Below are 19,673 nucleotides of genomic sequence, written 5' to 3'. Positions count from 1 at the left end.
CCAACACTGATACCTGAGCTACACCACTAGCTACTGATTGCCAACCAGAGAAGCACCCATTAATCCCCACTCTTTGCGTTCTATTGATTAACCAATCCTCTATCCATGCTACGACTTTACCCTTAACACCATGCATCTTTATCTTATACAGCAACCTTTTGTGTGGCACCTTGTCAAAAGCTTTCTGGAAATCCAGATATACCACATCTATTGGCTCCCTGTTGTCTACCGCACTGGTAATGTCCTCAAAAAATTCCACTAAATTAGTTAGGAACGACATGCCCTTTATGAACCCATGCTTCGTCTGTCCAATGGGACAATTTCCATCCAGGTGCCCCGCTATTTCTTCCTTGATGATAGATTCCAGCATCTTCCCTGCTACCGAAGTAAAGCTAACTGGCCGATAATTACACTCTTTCTGCCTACCTCCTTTTTTAAACAGTGGTGTCACGTTTGCTAATTTCCATCCGCCGTGACCATCCCAGAGTCCAGTGAATTTTGATAAATTATCACTAGTGAATTTGCAATTTCCCTAGCCATCTCTTTTAGTACTCTGGGATGCATTCCATTAGGGCCATGAGACTTGTATACCTTTAGCCCATTAGCTTGCCCATCACTACCTCCTTAGTGATAACAATCGTCTCAAGGTCCTCACCTGTCATAGCCTCATTTCCATCAGTCACGATCCTGTTATTTGTATCTTCCACTGTGAAGACCGACCCGAAAAATCTGTTTAGTTCCTCAGCCATTTCCTCATCTCCCTAAGACCATAAGACATAGGAGCAGAATAAGCCAATTGGCCCATCGAGTCTGCTCCGCCATTCAATCATGGCTGATATTTTCTCATCCCCATTCTCCTGCCTTCTCGCCATAACTCCTGATCCCCTTATTAATCATGAATCTATCTATCTCTGTCTTAAAGACACTCAGTGAATTGGCCTCCACAGCCTTCTGCGGCAAAGAGTTCCACAGATTCACCACCCTCTGGCTGAAGAAATTCCTCTTCATCTCTGTTTTGAAGAATTGTTCCTTTAGTCTGAGATGATGTCCTCTGGTTCTAGTTTTTCCTACAAGTGGAAACATCCTCTCCACGTCCACTCTATCCAGGCCTCGCAGTATCTTGTAAGTTTCAATAAGATCCCCTCTCATCCTTCTAAATGCCAACGAGTACCGACCCAGAGTATTCAAACGTTCCTCATACAAGTTCTTCATTCCAGGGATCATTCTTGTGAACCTCCTCTGGACCCTTTCCAAGGCCAGCACATCCTTCCTTAGATATGGGGCCCAAAACTGCTCACAATACTCCAAATGTGGTTTGACCAGAGACTTAGACAGCCTAGACTGAACCTGCACAATAACCTTAAGAGAATCATGAACAAGGACTTCCAAGTCCCTTTGTGCTTCTGATTTCCGAAGCATTTCCCCATTTAGAAAATAGTCTATGCCGAAATTCCTCCTTCCAAAGTGCATAACCTCACATTTTTCCACATTGTATTTCATTTGCTACTTCATTGCCCATTCTCCTAGCTTGTCCAAGTCCTTCTGCAGCCCCTTTGCTTCCTCAATACTACCTGTCCTTCTACAGATCTTTGTATCACCGCAAACTTAGCAACAGTGCCTTCAGCATCTTCATTAATGTATATTGTGAAAAGTTGTGATCCCAGCACAGACCCCTGAGGCACACCACGAGTCACCGGCTGCCATCCTGAAAAAGACCCCTTTATCCCCACTCTCTGTCTTCTGCCAGTCAGCCAATCTTCTATCCATGACAAGATCTTACCCTTGACACCATGGGCTTTCAACTTATTTTACAGTCTCCTATGCGGCACCTTGTCAAAGGCCTTCTGGAAATCTAAATAAATCACGTCCACTGGTTCTCCTTTGTCTAACTTCCTTGTTATCTCCTCAAAGGACTGCCATTATTAAATCTCCCTTCTCAACCTCTAAAGGACCAATATTTACCGTAGCCACTCTTTTTTGATTTATATATTTGTAGAAACTTTCACTATCTGTTTTTATATTCTGAGCAAGTTTACTCTCATAATCTGCCTTACTCATCTTTATAGCTTTTTTAGTCACTTTCTGTTGCCCCCTAAAGGTCTCCCAATCCTCTAATCTCCCACTAACCTTTGCCACTTTGTATGCTTTTTCCTTCAATTTGATACTCTCCCTGGTTTCCATAGATATCCACGGTCGATTTTCCCTCTTTCTACCATCCTTCCTTTTTGTTGGTATAGCCTTTTTCTGAGCACTGTGAAAAATCTCTTGAAGGTTCTCCACTGTTCCTCAACTGTTTCACCATAAAGTCTTTGCTCCCAGTCTACCTTAGCTAGCTCTTTTCTCGTCCCATTGTAATTTCCTTTGTTTAAGCATATAACACTAGTGTTTGATTTTACGGTCTCACCCTCCATCTATATGTTAAATTCCACCATATTGTGATCGCTCCTTCCAAGAGGATCCCTAACTATGAGATCATTCATCAATCCTGTCTCATTACACAGGACCAGATCTAGGACCGCTTGTTCCCTCATAGGTTCCATTACATACTGTTCTAGGAAACTATCGATAAACACCTCCTCAAGGCTGCCTTGTTCGACCTGGTTAAACCAATCGACATGTAAATTAAAATTCCCCATGATAACTGCTACATGCATCAGTTATTTCTTTGTTTATTGTCCTCCTCACCTTAATGTTTCTATTTGGTATTTATATACACACCCATTTATAAACACCCATTTCTTAAAGGTACTCTCACAAGACACCTCCCCCCAAGAAAAAATAAATAAACCATCAACTTCAAGATGGTTTCATTTTTCACCTTTTCACTATCCTTTAAGAAATGGGTGTTTATAAATGGATGTGTATATAAAAAGCTGTAGTGAGAGTACCTTTAAGAAATGGGTGTTTATTACTGCAGTGATGTCAGAGAGCAGGTGGAGCTGGGCTGTCTGTCAGCTTTTTACTTTCGTTTTAGGCTGTTTGCTGCAGGGTGTGTTTTAGTTTCGTTTTCAGAGCTGGATAGCTGCAGTCATAGCCAGAAGGTGTATTATAGTCTCTCTGTAACCTAAAGACTGTAAATCGATCCTGGTGATTTAAAACTAATAACAGTCGTGACTTTAACCTGATGTGCTTCTGGTAAAAGGTGTTTTAAGTCTTATGGATGTTAAAAGGAAAGCTTAAAGGATTACTTAGTGTTGTATTCTTTGGGGGTTGTATTTGAATTAATGGTTTCTAAGATGTTCACTGTATGTTTTAAAAAAGGTTAACTTATGTTCATAGAATAAACATTGTTTTGCTTTAAAAAATTATTCTCCATTTCTGCTGTACCACAGCTGTAGAGTGGGCCATGTGCTCCCCATACACAATCTATTAAAAGTTGTGGGTCAGGTGAACTCCATGATACACTTTAGGGTTCTCTAAACCCTGGCCCAGAACAAATTCGGGGCTCTACGGGGATAAAAGTCTATCTATTGGATTGGCTTACACTACTGCCATCCTTAAATAACAGAGCTAACTCCCTTACAATCCACTCTGTCCTTCCGAATAGTTTGATACCCTTGGATATTTAACTCCCAGTTGTGACCATCCTTTAACCATGTTTCAGTAATGGCCACTAAATCATAGTCATTCATGATGATTTGCGCCATCAGCTTATTTACCTTATTCCGAATACTACAAGCATTCAGGTATAGTACCCTTACGTTGGCTTTTATACCTCCTTTTTGAATCTTAACACCTGTAGCCTCTCCTAAGTTATTTTTCCTTTTAACTTTTCTCCTAATTTTTCTTATCGTTGAACCCATATCTTCATGTAACACCTTGCTGCGTCGCTTTCCATTTATGTTTTCACTTCCTGTTTTATTCCTTTTAGTATTACTGGACCTATTCACTGAGCTCTCCTCTGTCATTGTACCGTGTACTGTGGCCCTTTTTGATTTTTGACTATGGCTTCTCTGCCTTACACTTTCCCCCTTACTGCCTTTTGTTTCTGTCCCCATTTTACCTCCCATAGACTTCCTACATCGGTTCCTATCCCCCTGTCACATTAGTTTAAACCCTCCCCAACAGCACTAGATCTTCTGGTCCCATTGATAGCAATGGGATCAGAAGGTCCCGCTGCTGGCCAATGACAGACTACCTCCCACCGCCGAGATACACGCTGTGGGAAGGCCAGAGAATCTTGCCAATTATTTCAACTCTTAGCAGATACCAGTCTCTATCGCCTGCTTACAACATTTAATGATTTCAATTTTGATCTTATACCCCATACACTATTAGCTCTGCTCCATGTTCTTATCTACAACGAGCATCTATCTTTCGCTAACTTATCCACAGTTTATTTCCATAATTCTATTTATCCATCAGTTTATTACAAAAGATTAGCTTAAACACCTCACATGCTCCAACACGTCGTGCAACACAAAAACAAGATCGGCCTCCAGTTTCTCTGCCCTTATTTCCTTTGGTTAATATTCAAGGTTAAAGTGCAAATCGACATCGCATAGCAAAATTTTGCCTAATTATTTTAAAAGATGATGTCATTAACAGCCAGTAAAGAGGATAATTTAGAATCTTACCAAAGGCTTTTTAGATAAGTTGATTTGTAGTTCTTTTTCTTTCCAGCATTTCAATTCAGCATCTTTTTCATCGACCATTTTATCATACTGGTGCTGTATAAATTGATAGGAAAATCTAAAATAAGTTAAATAAGCTTTTTTATTTCTTTACATGACACGTTTTATTAATTATCAGTATTAAAATGTCTCTTGCATAATTCTACTCACTTCTACTCACAGTGAGCCAAAGGATATGCTGCTTTATACTATGTTCCATACATTATATTGGCAAGAGTTATGGGCTGGGGTTTAGAAAACTACAAAGTATATCATAGAGTTCACCTGACCTACAACTGTTTATCAATTTTGGTTAAATGAGCACAAGGCCCTGCCTTTCAGGTGTTATTCAACAGAGGCCTTGAGCACATTTAATCAAAAAGGTGCTTTATTCGACAACTTTAGTTAACATTTTTAAAAACACACACAGTAAGGATTTTTATCAACTACAAACATAAATAGCCCACACAGATACAGTAATCTATGTGTCACCCTTAATAAATTTCACCCTTTAACTGTTCCAATTTAATAACAAGATCCCATAAACCAGAAACCCCTTTTCAAAAGTGTGGCCTGACACACAGCACTCTTACTATCTTTAAGAATTGGTATGGACACTCTTGTTTCCTTTCCAAAACACCAGGTTTGAATTCCTTCCAGAAAACAGTTATCACTTTTAAGTTATCAAGTAATCTGAAAACTGCTTTTAAAATGCAGATAGAGAAAAACGTTCCTTCAACTTGTGCAGAACAATACCAGTTTAAACTCAAAGTGAAAATAAAACTCAGAGCCACAGCCAGCTCCCAACTCAACAACAAAAGTAAAAAGAACTCAGAGCCACAACCCAGTTCCACCCACACAATAACATAATTGAAGCCATGTGATAAGACACAAACATTTATTAAAGGGACACTCCCATGGCACCTCCCCCCAAGAAAAAAAAATCAACTTCAAAGATAGTTTCATTTTTCACCTTTTCACTTTTCCAATAAGAACAATTGACAATAAATCTACATTTTTTTAAACAGAAACAAAACAGTCTCCTTTTCAATTGTTGAATATTTCCTCTGGTGATCATTCAATTTCTTGGAAAAATTCTATTCTATTGATAGGAATACAGACCATTTTACTTCTTCTTCTTCCACCATCAAAGCTACTTCTCTTTATCACATTTGTGACAAAACATCGGCAATCACATTTTCTCATCCTGCCACATGTATAATTCTCAAATGAAATGGCTGTAATAATAAACTCCATAGAAATAGTCTGGTATTTTTATTCCTGAATTGCTCCAAAAACATCAATGGATTATGATCAGTATATATAATTGTTTCAGACGAATTGCTGGTAACATAAATGATAAAATGTTGCAAAGCCAGCACCAAGCTCAAAGTCTCCTTTTCAATTGTTGAATACTTCCTCTGGTGATCATTCAATTTCTTGGAAAAATATACAAAAGGCTATTCTATTCGTTTGTCGTCTTCTTGCAAGAGCACAGCATCTACATCCACATCACTCGCATTGACAGCCACCTTGAATGGTTTTGTGTAATTTGGGATGGCCAAAACAGGAGCAGTGTGATGCACTATCAATTACGACGACACAAGAGTAGAGAGTAATCGAGGCTTTATTACGCAGAGATGTGGAACCTCCCGCAGCTGCTGCCGAAATGGCTGCAGCTCGGAGAGGCCACACATTTATACTCTGCCTACTGGGCGGAGCCAGCAGGCAGGGATCTACCCCCGTACCTGGAGTACAGGGGCCTTACCGTAATACCCTCGTATGCAGTATATACAATACAACAGTGGTGACTACCACATTCACCCCCTGTTAAAAAAGAGTCCAGCGGGGGTGGTGGAAAACTATTTACATACAGGTTGCTTAAAATTTTAGAAAGGGTTTACAAATTTAAACGATCGGGCGCCTTGATCCGTTGTTGCGAGCGCCGCAGTTCTGGTGATGATTCAGGCGTCGGTTTGGTCGTCGGTGACTCCGGGAGCATGTCAACCTCATCTTCATCCCCGGGTGGGACCAAGGGGAGGACCAATCGTCCTGGAGTGGGGGCTGTGGTGGGGTGCACTGGGGAGAAGGAGGGTGGTACCGGGGCAGCAGGGGGTGTGTGTGTGGGGACCCAGCTGGCGCTAAGTCCCCGAGGGAGACTGTGTCTTGGCGGCCGTCGGGATACGCTACGTAGGCGTACTGCGGGTTCGCGTGGAGTAGCTGTACCCTCTCAACCAACGGGTCCGCCTTATGGAGCCACACGTCCTTGCGGAGGAGAACAGGTCCTGGAGCTGCCAGCCATGTTGGGAGCGAAACCCCAGAGGTGGACTTCCTGGGGAAGGCAAAGAGACGTTCATGGGGAGTTTTGTTAGTCGCAGTGCACAGGAGCGACCGAATGGAGTGGAGGGTGTCAGGGAGGACCTCCTGCCAGCGGGAGGCCGGGAGATTTCTGGACCGTAGGGCCAGCTGGACGGCCTTCCACACCGTCCCATTCTCCCGCTCCACCTGCCCGTTTCCCCGGGGGTTGTAGCTGGTCGTCCTGCTCGAGGCAATGCCCCTGTTGAGCAGGTACTGGCGCAGCTCATCGCTCATAAATGAGGATCCCCGGTCGCTGTGTACGTAGGCGGGGAAACCGAACAGAGCGAAGTTGGTGTTGAGAGCTTTGGTGACGGTGGCAGACGTCATATCGGGGCATGGGATGGCAAAGGGGAATCTGGAAAATTCGTCGACCGCATTAATAAAGTACGTGTTGCGGTCGGTGGAGGGGAGGGGCCCTTTGAATTCCACGCTGAGGCGTTCAAAGGGGCGGGAGGCCTTCACCAGGCACGCACGGTCTGGCTGGTAGAAGAGCGGTTTACACTCCGCGCAAACCTGGCAGTCTCTGGTGGTAGCCCTGACTTCCTTGATGGAGTAGGGCAGATTGCAGGCCTTTATGAAATGATAAACGCGGGTGACCTCTGGGTGACAGAGGTCGTCGGGCAGGGTCCGGAGTCGGTTCACTTGTGCGCTGGCACATGTACCTCGGGATAGGGCATCGTTGAGCTTACCGGGGCGATACAAAATCTCGTAATTGTTGGTGGAGAGCTCGATCCTCCACCTCAAGATCTTATATTTTTTGATCTTACCCCACTGTGTGTTGTTAAACATGAAGGCAACCGACCAACGAGTAAATCTCCTGCCGGCCAGGTAATGCCTCCAATGCCGCACAGCTTCAACGATAGCTTGGGCCTCTCTTTTCGACAGAGGAGTGTTGAATTTCGGAGGCATGGAGGGTGCGGGAAAAGAATGTTAAGGGCCTACCTGTCTGGTTGAGGGTGGCGGCCAGAGCGACGTCTGATGCATCACTCGCGACTTGGAAGGGGAGCGTCTCGTCGACCGCGTGCATCGCGGCCTTGGCGATGTCGGCCTTGAACGGTTGTACGCCTGGTGAGCCTCGGCCGTCAGTGGGAAAACTGTGGAGTGGATGAGTGGGCGGACCTTGTCCGCAGAGTTAGGGACCCACTGGGCATAGTACGAGAAGAACCCCAGGCATCGTTTGAGGGCCTTGGGGCAGTGGGGAAGGGCGCGTTCTATGAGGGGGCACATGCGATCGGGGTCGGGCCCTAGAAATCCGTTCTGAACCACATAGCCGAGGATGGCTAATCAGTTCGTGTTGAACACGCACTTCTCCTTGTTGTAGGTTAGGTTGAGGAGTTTGGCGGTGTGGAGGAATTTGGAAAGGTTAGCGTCGTGGTCCTGCTGGTCATGGCCACAGATGGTGACGTTATCCAGGTGCGGGAAAGTGGCCCGCAGTCCGTACCGGTCAACCATTCGGTACATCTCCCGTTGGAAGACCAAGACCCTGTTAGTGACGCCGAAGGGAACCCTAAGGAAGTGAGAAAGGCGGCCGTAGCTTCAAACGCGGTATAACAGCGGTCTGCCTTGCGAATGGGGAGCTGGTGGTAGGCAGATTTCAGGTCCACTATCGAGAAGACCCGGTACTGTGCAATCTGATTGACCATATCAAATATGCGTGGGAGGGGGTATGCGTCGAGCTGCGTGTACCGAATGATGGTCTGACTGTAGTCCATGACCATCCTGTTTTTCTCCCCAGTTTTCACCACTACCACTTGGGCCTTCCATGGGCTGTTGCTGGCCTCGATAATACCTTCCCGCAGCAGCCGCTGGACCTCAGACCTGATGAAGGACCTGTCCTGGGCACTGTCACGTCTGCTCCTGGTGGCGACGGGTTTGCAATCCGAGGTGCGGTTCGCAAACAGGGAAGGTGGGTCGTGAGACCGCAGACAGTAAGGGGTGGTAGGGGCCCGCCAAATTTCAGGGTTAGGTTCTGGAGGTTGCACTGGAAGTCCAGGCTGAGTAGCAAGGTAGCGCAGAGGTTGGGGAGGACGTAGAGCTGGAAGCCGCTGAACTCTACACCCTGGATGGTGAGGGTAGCGGTGCAATACCCCCGGATCGCCACGGAGTGGGATCCGGAGGCCAGGGAGATTCTCTGATTTATGGGGTGTACCGTGAGGGAGCAGCGCCTTACCGTATCGGGGTGGATGAAGCTCTCGGTGCTCCCGGAGTCCAGAAGGCAGGATATCTTGTGCCCGTCGACCTACACTGTCGTCGACCCAGTCGCGAGGTTGTGCGGTCGATCATGATGGAGGCCAGACGAGGCTGGTCGGCGGCGGGTGCAGGCGATGAGTGGCCCGATGAGGTGTCCGACGAGCAGGAGTCCTGAGGCGGGGAAGATGGCGGCGCCCACGGGCCGCACGTGCCCTGAGGCATGCAGGATGGCGGTGCCCATGGGCTGCACGTGTTGTGATGCGAGCAAGATGATGGCGCCCACGGGCTGCACGTGTTGTGAGGGGAGCAAGATGCCGGCGCCCACGGGCCGCACGTGGTCTGAAACGAGGAAGATGATGGCACCCACGGGTCGCACGTGGGGGGTGCAAGGACAATAGCAGCAATCGAGCGGGCCTGGCACACAGCAGCGAAACATCCTTTCTTCCCACAGGCTTTGCCGGGCAGCGCTGCCGGAGGTGTTTTGACTGTCCGCAGAAGTAGCACTTGGATCCCCCGGGGTTTGTTGGCTGCCGCGCGGCGCAGGCCAGGGGCTGGCTGGGGGCGGTCGCTCATGTGGTCCACGGTGGGTGTTCGCTGGAGGGGTGAGCCATGCGGTCGGGGGCATACACCTGTATATTGCGTGAGGCGACTGTGAGCGAGAGCGCTAGTTTCTTGGTCGCCGCGAGGTCGAGGGTAGCCCCTTCCAAGAGGCGCTGCGGATGTAGGCCGACTCTATGCCCGTAATGAACGTATCTCTTTCGAAGTAGCAGGTCAGAATGTTCAGCGGCCGAAACGGCCTGGCAATCGCAGTCTCTCACCAGGACGTGCAGGGCACGCCAGGAATCTTCCACAGACTCACTGGGGAGTTGATGCCGCGTGGACAGAAGGTGCCTGGCGTAGATTTTGTTAGTCTGCTGAGTGTAGTTCTCCTTCAGTAGCGCCATGGCCTCAGCGTAGGTCGGCGCATCCCGGATGAGGGGAAAAATATCGGAGCTCAGCCGCGTGTGGAGGACCTGGAGCTTCTGTGCCTCTAGGGGTGGTTCAGTCGCAGATCTAATGTATGCTTCAAAGCAAGCTTGCCAATGTGCGAAGGCCGACTTGGCGTTGTCTGCTTGAGGGTGCAGCTGCAGGCGATCAGGCTTGATGCGGAGATCCATCATTGTAAAATCTGAGTAATAAATTGATGCACTATCAATTACGACGAGACGAGAGTAGAGAGTAATTGAGGCTTTATTACGCAAAGGTGTAGAGCCTCCCGCAGCTGCTGCCAAAATGGCTGCAGCTCGGACAGCCCACACATTTATACTCCGCCAAGCCTTCAGGCCGTCAAATGCCTGTTGATACTCCGCCATCCATTGAAATTTGCTACGCTTCTTCAGCAAGTCCGTCAGTGGAGCAACCACGTTGCTAAATTTCGCACAAATGTTCGGTAAAATCCACACATACCAAGAAATCGTATTATTTCCCTTTGTGTCGAAGGTATTGGAAACTCCCCAATAACTTTTGTTTTCACATTCCATGGGGCCATTTGTTCATGTCCAATTGTACGTAACTTGGGTTTTTCCAAAGTCACGTTTGGCTAGGTTTACCACCAAACCCGCTTCCTGAAGTCGATCAAATAACTCCATCAAATGCTTCAAATGTTCTTTCCATGTCTGACCAAAAATCACCAGATCGTCTATGTACACCGCACAATTGGGTAATCCTGAAACGACTTTGTTAGTTAACCGCTGAAATTGGCTGGGGCGTTTTTCATGCCAAATGGCATAACTTTGAATTGCTATATGCCATCTGGAGTCACAAAAGCTGAAATCTCCTTCCACCTTTCGGATAAAGGTACCTGCCAGTAGCCTAAAAGTAAATCCAGTTTGGAGATAAAAGCCAATTGTTCGACCTTCTCAATGCTGTCCTCCAAGCGTGGGATAGGATAAGAGTCTGTTCTTGTAACTGCATTAACCTTTCTATAGTCCACACACAATTGTTGCGTACCGTCCGGTTTAGGTACCATCACTGTGGGGGAGCACCATTGGCTGCAACCCGCTCAATTCTGCTATTTTTAAGCATACTTTCAATTTCTTTTTGAACCTGTGTCAATTATAAAGGGTTAAGTCTATATGGATGTTGTTTAATTGGAACATCATTTCCCACATGTACATCATGTATAGCCATTTTAGTACTTCCCAATTTATCTCCACAAACTTGCCCATGTGACATTAATAACTCTTTCAGGTCAGTTTGTTATTCCTCTAGAAGGTAACTCCACAATTTATCCCAGTTTTTAAGAACATCCTCGTTATCCAATTTAATTTGTGGAATGTCAAATTCAGAGTCATTTGGATTCGGTTCTTCACTTTGAGTTAGAATCATTAAAAACTCCTTTTTCTCTCCTTTCCTTTCAAAGTACCTTTTAAGCATATTCACATGACACACTCAGTGAGTTTTTCTTCTATCTGGCGTTCTTAGCGCATAATTCACCTCACTTAATTTCCTTTCAATCTGATAAGGTCCACAAAATCTTGCTTTTAAAGGTTCACCTACCACTGGTAACAATACTAAAACTTTATCTCCGCTGCCAGAACTACGAACTTTGGATTTCTTGTCCGCTACCCATTTCATCACATGTTGTGCAATTTTTAAATGCTGTCCAGCCAATTCACCTGCTCTATTTAGTCATTCCCTAAAATTTGACATGTAATCCAATAATGTATTTCAGACTGCTCACTCACCAATTTCTCCTTCATCAATTTAAGTGGTCCTCTTACCTCATGACCAAAAATGACTGAATTTCATTGACTCATTAGGTGCATCCCTAATTGGCAACAGTACAAATGGAATTCCTTTATCCCAATCCTCTGGACAATCTTGGCAATAAACCCTCAACATTGTCTTTAATGGCTGATGCCACCGTTCTAATGCTCCCTGTGATTCTGAAATGGTACACAATTGATTTAAATTATTTTACTCCTAAGCTATCCAAAACTTCCTTGAATAATCCTGAGGTAAAATTTGATCCTTGATCCGATTGTATTTCTGTGGGTAGCCCATACCTAGTAAAAAAATTTAAGTAACTCCTCCACAATCTTTTTAGCTGCACTATTGCGTATTGGAATTGCCTCTGGAAATCTAGCAGACACATCCATTATAGTCAAAAGATATTGTTTCCCACTTTTCATTTTAGGAAGCAGTCCTACGCAATAAATTAAAATACTTGTAAAAGGTTCCTCAAATTCTGGACTGGGTATTAAGGTTTTATCACCGCTTGACATGTGTGACATGATCGACAAAATGTAACTACATCCTTATGTAGTCCAGGCCAATAAAAATGCTTTTGTATTTTAGCTAGATTTTCCTTACTCTCAAATGACCTTCTACTGGTACCTCATGTGCTACTCGCAACACCTCCTTTTGATGAACTTCTGCCCACATTTCATCCGCCTGCATTTACAAAGGTATCTATTTTCTCATAAAGACATCATTTATAAGGTAGTAACATTCTGGTATACACTCAGATTCCTCTTCCATGAATGCTTTCTGATACATCCGTTTTATTTCTATAACACTCTGTTGTAACTCCGCCAATTTTCCTGAACGAAAAATATCCACTTTATCCTCCACCTGTTCTTGTTCTTTTCCAGCCATCTGATCCAAAATCATTTCTGATAATGGCACTTCAACTTTATCTTCACCCTTTGATTTCTGCTCTTGTCTTAACCTGTGACTTTGCGACCTTGTTGCTACATAATCTGGAAAAATCCCAGGATATCCGTCCTTCAACAATTCAGTTGTTTGATTTTTCACTAGCTTATCAACCATAGTAGGCATCACTTCCACCTGCGATCCAGCTATATCATTACACAAAATAAACTGTATTCCTGGACAAGATAGTTTCTCTACTACTCCTACTACCACTTCACCAGTCTTCACTGGACTTTACAACTTTACCTTATATAATGGAATACTACTCTTCTCACCCTGAATTCCAAATATTACCACCTTTTCTGGCAATATTCCTCCCAAACTGCGTAACTCCTCATCTCTTACCATCAAAGATTGACTAGCTCCCGTATCTCTTAAAATTTTGATTTCTTTACCTACTCCTCCTGGTACACGAGTAAACTTTACTCACACAAATAAATTCTTTAAAAGAGATCTGGCACCTTCATATCAATCATGCCTTGATCAGGCTGTACACTCTTTTGCACGTCCTTCTCTTCAATTGGGTTCTCCTTTAGCACTTTACCAAACCCCACTGGCTTATCCTGTTTTGACATATCTGCCTTCTCAGTGCTTTTCTTCAACCACCAACACTGTGACTTTACATGGCCTAGTTTATTACAGTGAAAACATTTGAAACTTTTCATTTCTCTTCCACCCTCCTGAATTTCTTTTTTAATTTGAGGTACACTATATTATTATCTCCCATCTGATCCCCTTTACAGTTTCCATTTGACTATTTCTCTTTTCCCCAGTTTCTATCCCTCACAGGCTGAAGCTGATGTTGGAAACCAAACTTTGATTTATGAACTAATTCGTAATCATCTGCCATTTCTGCAGCTAATCACAGTTTTAACCCTCTGCTCTTCCACATGATTTCTCACTACATCAGGAATTGAATTTTTAAAGTCCTCCAAAATTATAATTTCTCTGAGAGCTTCATACGTTTGGTCTATTTTCCAAGCCGTTATCCACCTATCTGTTTGATCCTTTCAAACTCCATGCATGTTTGACCAGGTTCTTTCCTTAAATTTCTAAACCTTTGTCTGTAGGCTTCAGGCACTGGTTCACATGCATCTAAGATGGATTTTTTTCATCTCTTCATACATCCCAGATACCTCCTCTGATAGTGATGCAAACACTTCACTAGCTCTACCTACTTACCTTGTTTGAATCAGTAATACCCACATGTTCTGTGGCATTTCATTTGTTTAGCTACCTTCTCAAATGAAATTAAAAAGGCTTCTACATCCGTCTCATCAAACCTTGGCAATGCTTGGACATATTTAAATAGATCCCCACCAAGCCTTCGACTATGACGCTCTTTCTCACTATCATAAAACTGTACGTTTCTCTTTGCCTCTGCCAATTTTAACTGACTTTCACGCTTCATGGCCATTTTCTGATGTTCAAAGTCTCTCTCTTTTTCTTTTTCCATGATCTGTCCCTCCCTTTCTCTCTTTTTTTGGTCTGCTAGGGCTATTCTTTCTTTTTCCCTTTCTTTGCTCTCCTTTTCCTTTTCCCTGACCTGTACCTCCCTTTCTCTTCCACTTTCCCTCATTTCGTATTCAAGCTGATTTAATTCTTTTACATGTTCAAGCTGCTTCATCTGTAAATAAATTCTTGCCATTTCCAATGATTCTGACTGTGTCTCAGGCAATTTTAAATACTCAGCTACTGACACAATTACCTCCTCTTTTCGTATTTTGTCAGGCAATGGTAATTGCAATGTTTTTGTCAAATCTAAAAGCCTTTTTTTCTCTCTGTTTGTAAGGTACTGCATGTGACGTTCTCCACCCCCAAAAACATCTGAGCCTCTGAAAGAGCCATTGTCCACAAAAGACTCCCTCTTAATCACCTGAAAAGCAAACACAAATATGCTCACCCCTCACTGTCTTTAAGTTCACTAAGCCAACCCAATCACAAAAGATAGTCTTTGATTCCACGAGCCCCCAATTTGTCATGGGCCAGGGTTTAGAAAACTACAAAGTACATCATGGAGTTCACCTGACCTACAGCCGTTTATCGATTTTGGTTACGATGAGCACAAGGGCCTGTCTTTCAGGTGTTATTCAGCAGAGGCCTTAAACACTTTTAATCAAAAACAAGCTTTATTCTACAAATTTAGTTAACATTTTAATAAAAACACACATTAAGCATTTTTATCAACTACAAACATAAATAGCCCACAGACACGGTAATCTACATATCACCCTTAATACATTTCTCCCTTTAACTGTTCCAATTTAATTACAAGATCCCATAAACCAGAAACCCATTTTCAAAGGTGTGGCCTGACACACAGCACTCTTATTATCTTCAAGAATTGGTATGGAAGACTTCCGGATGCGGCTATGCAGAGCTAGGTCGCATATTTGGTAGCTCCCGCTTGGAACGGACTTTTGGGCTCTTTTACAGGGCCCCCACGGCATTTGTTTGACATTTCCCGGTGTGGGAAGAAGACTGCAGCATTCCCCTGACAGTGTCCCCCAGGAATGTTATGTCTTTTGGCTAACAGACCCGGCAGAAACAGTAAAAGATTTGGCTGCAACAGGATAAACAAGGCCTCTTCCAGCATGCAGGCGGGGGAAGGGCAAGCTTAAAGCTGCAATCTGACTTGATTCTATCAAAGGTGAATTCTAGCAGCAGAGGGAACAACTGTGAAAAGATCTACCAAGGCCATTGAAGAAGCAGGGACGAGGCTTCCGGTGGCGGCCATGGAGGAGTAGGTCGCGCATTCGGCAGCTCCCGTCTGGAACGGACTCCCAGACCTTTTTCAGGAGTTTCCATAGACTTTTTGGGGCAGACTGGTGAAGCGAACACTGCCAAAAGGATTCCTTCTCGACTTGCGGTTGCGGCTATGCGGAGCTAAGCCGCACGATTCGGCAGCTCCCGCTACCACGGACTTTTGGGCTCGTTAGAGGAGCCCCAACGGAACTTTTTTAAAAATGTATTTTTTACGCAGCCCGTGGGGAAGGGAAGAGAGAGGTCCCCCTCCAACTTCTATGAAACGGACCAGAAGTGTAACGGCCAAAGGAGCGGCACTGGAGCAACGGGAGAAGCAAGGGGAAGAAAACAAAATGGCGGCGGCCAGGGACAAAGGGTAGCTGCAGGAGTTCATCAAGCGCTGCTTCGAGGAGCAGCGCGAGGAGATGCGCAAGGAGATGTTGGTGTCTATGCTTTCGGCAATTGAAGGACTCGGGATCACCCAGAAGGCCCACGAAGCTAAGATCCAGGAGGTACAGAAAAGAGTCAGTCAGAACGAGGACGAGCTCGTGGGCCTGGCGGTGAGAGTGGAGCAGAACGAGGCGCTACACAAGAGGTGGGCGGGAAGACTCGAAGACCTGGAGAACAGGTCGAGGAGAAAGAATCTGCGAAACCTGGGTCTCCCTGAGGGAGTGGAGGGGGCTGATGCCGGGGCATACGCGACCACGATGCTCGAGGCAATGATGGGCACGAAGGCCCCTTCGAGGCTGCTGGAGTTGGACGGGGCACATTGGGTGCTGCGAAGAAGCCCCAGGCAAGTGAGCCGACACGAGCGATGATGGTGAGGTTCCACCGGTTCACGGACAGAGAGTGGGTCCTGAGATGGGCCAAGAAGGAGCGGAGCAGTAAGTGGGACAATGCAGAGATCCGAATATACCCGGACTGGAGAACGGAGGCTGCAAAGCGGAGAGCGGGTTTCAACCGGGCCAAAGCGGCGTTGTGTCGGAAAGAAGTGAAATTTGGAATGCTGCAGCCAGTGCGACTGTGGGTCACATACAAGGGCCAACACTATTACTTCGAAACGCCTGAAGAGGCGTGGACCTTTGTACAAGCCGAAAAGTTGGACTCTAACTGAGGGTTTGTGAGGGTGGGGGGGATGTTTTGGGGTTTGATGTGTCATGGTTGTTGTATGTAGGGGGTCAATCACGCGCAGGAAATGTTATATGGGCTGGGGGAGAGAGACAAGGCCGCGACAGGAGCTGCGCCAGAGGGGGCGGAGCAAGCTTTGGAAAGGCGGGAAGGGGAACGAAGGAATGCATATGGATTGGGAGACTCCCACGCGGGGAGGTCAATGGGACGGCGGGGGAAGCCGGGGTCAGCAGGCGTCAGCTGGCTTACGGGAGTGACATGGGGGGAGCAAAAAAGCTAGACAGGGGGTCTAGTGGGGGGGAGGGGAGGGGGGGGAAAAAGGGTTGCTGCTGCACTGGCCGAAAGGGAATGGGACACAGAAGAGGTGGTCGGGACGGGGGTTCCCCCTCTGGGGGACTGGAGGGTGAGGGAGGCGTGGACACGGGACTGGCCCAGAAAAGGAGGTGGCTAGTCGGCGGGGCGTGGGGTGGGGGGTGGTGGTGGTAGTGGTGAGAGCCCCTCCAATCCTCCAATCCGGCTGATAACGTGGAATGTGAGGGACCTGAATGGGCCGGTGAAGAGGGCTCGAGTGTTCGCGCACTTAAAGGGACTGAAGGCGGACGTGGCCATGCTCCAAGAGACACACCTGAAGGTGGCGGACCAGGTCAGGCTAAGAAAGGGATGGGTAGGACAGGTATTCCACTCGGGACTGGACGCGAAGAATAGAGGGGTGGCAATATTGGTGGGAAAGCGGGTGTCATTTGAGGCCAAGACTATTGTAGCGGACAATGGAGGGCGATATGCAATGGTGAGCGGTAGGCTGCAAGGGACGTGGGTGGTGTTGGTAAACGTATACGCCCCGAACTGGGATGATGCAGGATTCATGAAGCGCATGTTGGGGCACATTCCGGACCTGGAGATAGGAGGCCTAATAATGGGAGGACACTTCAATACAGTGTTGGATCCAGCACTGGACCGCTCCAAATCAAGGACTGGAAAGAGGCCGGCGGCGGCCAAGGTACTTAGGGGGTTTATGGATCAGATGGGGGGAGTGGACCCATGGCGGTTTGCAAGGCCGCAGGCCAGGGAATTTTCTTTCTTCTCCCATGTACACAAAGCCTACTCCCGGATAGATTTCTTTGTTCTGGGTAGGGCGCTCATCCCGAGGGTGGAGAGGACGGAGTATTCGGCCATAGCCATTTCAGATTACGCCCCGCACTGGGTAGAACTTGAGTTGGGAGAGGAGAGGGACCAACGCCCATTGTGGCGGTTGGATGTGGGACTGCTGGCAGATGAGGCGGTGTGTGGGAGGGTGAGGGGGTGCATTGAAAGGTACTTGGAGGCCAACGACAACGGGGTGGTGCAGGTGGGGGTGGTATGGGAGGCGCTGAAGGCAGTGATCAGGGGAGAGCTAATCTCCATCAGGGCTCATAGGGAGAAGATAGAGGGCATGGAAAGGGAGAGGTTAGTGGGGGAGATTTTGAGAGTGGATAGGAGATACGAAGAGGCCCCGGAGGAAAGATTACTTGGGGAAAGACGACGGCTCCAGACGGAGTTTGACCTGTTGACCACAGGGAAGGCGGAGGCACAGTGGAGGAAAGCGCAGGGGGCGACCTACGAGTATGGGGAAAAGGCTAGCTCCGTAAGAGGATGGCAGCGAGGGAAATAGGGGGAGTCAAAGATGGAAGGGGAGCCACGGTTCGGAGTGTGACGAAAATAAACGAGGTATTCAAGGCCTTTTATGAAGAGCTGTACAGATCCCAGCCCCCAGCGGGGGAAGAGGGGATGAGACGATTCCTAGATCAGCTGAGATTCCCGAAGGTGGAGGAGCAAGAGGTGGCTGGTTTGGGGGCACCAATTGGGTTGGAGAAGCTGAGCAAGGGTTTGGGGAGCATGCAGGCGGGGAAGGCCCCGGAACCGGACGGATTCCCGGTGGAGTTCTACAGGAAGTACGCAGACCTGTTGGCCCCGCTACTGGTGAGGCAAGAGAGGAGGGGACCCTGCCCCCGACAATGTCGGAAGCGACAATTTCTTTGATCCTAAAGCGGGACAAGGACCCACTGCAATGTGGATCGTACAGGCCGATCTCGCTCCTCAATGTGGATGCAAAGTTGCTGGCAAGTGCTGGCCACGAGGATTGTGTCCCGGGAGTAATCCACGAGGACGAGACGGGATTTGTAAAGGGCAGGCAACTAAACACCAATGTGCGGCCGCTCTTAAACGTGATAATGATGCCATCGGAGGAGGGAGAGGTGGAGATAGTGGCAGCTATGGACGCGGAGAAGGCCTTTGACCGAATAGAGTGGGAGTACCTCTGGGAGGTGCTGCGTAGGTTTGGATTCGGGGTAGGGTTTATCAATTGGGTTAAGCTCCTTTACAGAGCCCCGATGGCGAGTGTAGTGATGAACCGGCGGAGGTAGGAGTACTTTCGACTGTACCGAGGGACGAGGCAGGGGTGCCCCCTGTCCCCCTGTTGTTCGCATTGGCGATCAAACCGTTGGCCATGTCATTGAGGGAGTCTAATAAATGGAGGAGGGTGGTCTGAGGGGGAGAAGAGCATCGGGTGTTGCTGTATGCGGATGACCTGTTGCTGTACGTGGCGGATCCAATGGAGGGGATGGTGGAGGTCATGCAGACTCTAAGGGAGTTTGGGGAGTTTTTGGGCTATAAGCTCAATGTAGGGAAGAGTGAGCTCTTTGTATTACAGGCGGGGGACCAAGAAAGAGGGATAGGGGACCTACCGCTGAGGAGGGCGGAGGGGAGCTTTCGGGATCTGGGGATCCAGATAGCCAGGAGTTGGGGGACCCTACATAAACTGAATCTGACGAGGCTGGTGGAGCAAATGGAGGAGGATTTCAAAAGATGGGACACGTTACCGCTCTCGCTGGCGGGTAGAGTGCAGTCGGTCAAAATTGTGGTCCTTCCGAGGTTTCTGTTTGTGTTTCAGTGCCTTCCCATCGTGAT

The 19,673-nt window shown here is 47.0% G+C and overlaps 1 protein-coding gene across 1 annotated transcript in view; it reads right to left on the bottom strand.

Moving 5' to 3' along the window:
• Nucleotides 1–4,379: 4,379 nt before the first annotated feature.
• Nucleotides 4,380–19,673, bottom strand: part of sycp1 (synaptonemal complex protein 1) — a 755,262-nt gene continuing 739,968 nt past the window's right edge. The window contains exons 27-28 of the mRNA XM_072479793.1: nt 4,578–4,670; nt 4,380–4,460 (exon numbers count right to left, since the gene is read on the bottom strand). Of these exons, the coding sequence (XP_072335894.1) occupies nt 4,380–4,460; nt 4,578–4,670 (174 nt within the window). The remainder of the gene's footprint in view (nt 4,461–4,577; nt 4,671–19,673) is intronic.

This window comes from Scyliorhinus torazame, chromosome 17, assembly GCF_047496885.1.
Source record: "Scyliorhinus torazame isolate Kashiwa2021f chromosome 17, sScyTor2.1, whole genome shotgun sequence".
Taxonomy (NCBI): Eukaryota; Metazoa; Chordata; class Chondrichthyes; order Carcharhiniformes; family Scyliorhinidae; genus Scyliorhinus; species Scyliorhinus torazame.
The sequence above is the reverse complement of the archived record's forward strand: the minus strand, read 5'-3'. Positions and strand labels throughout refer to the sequence as shown.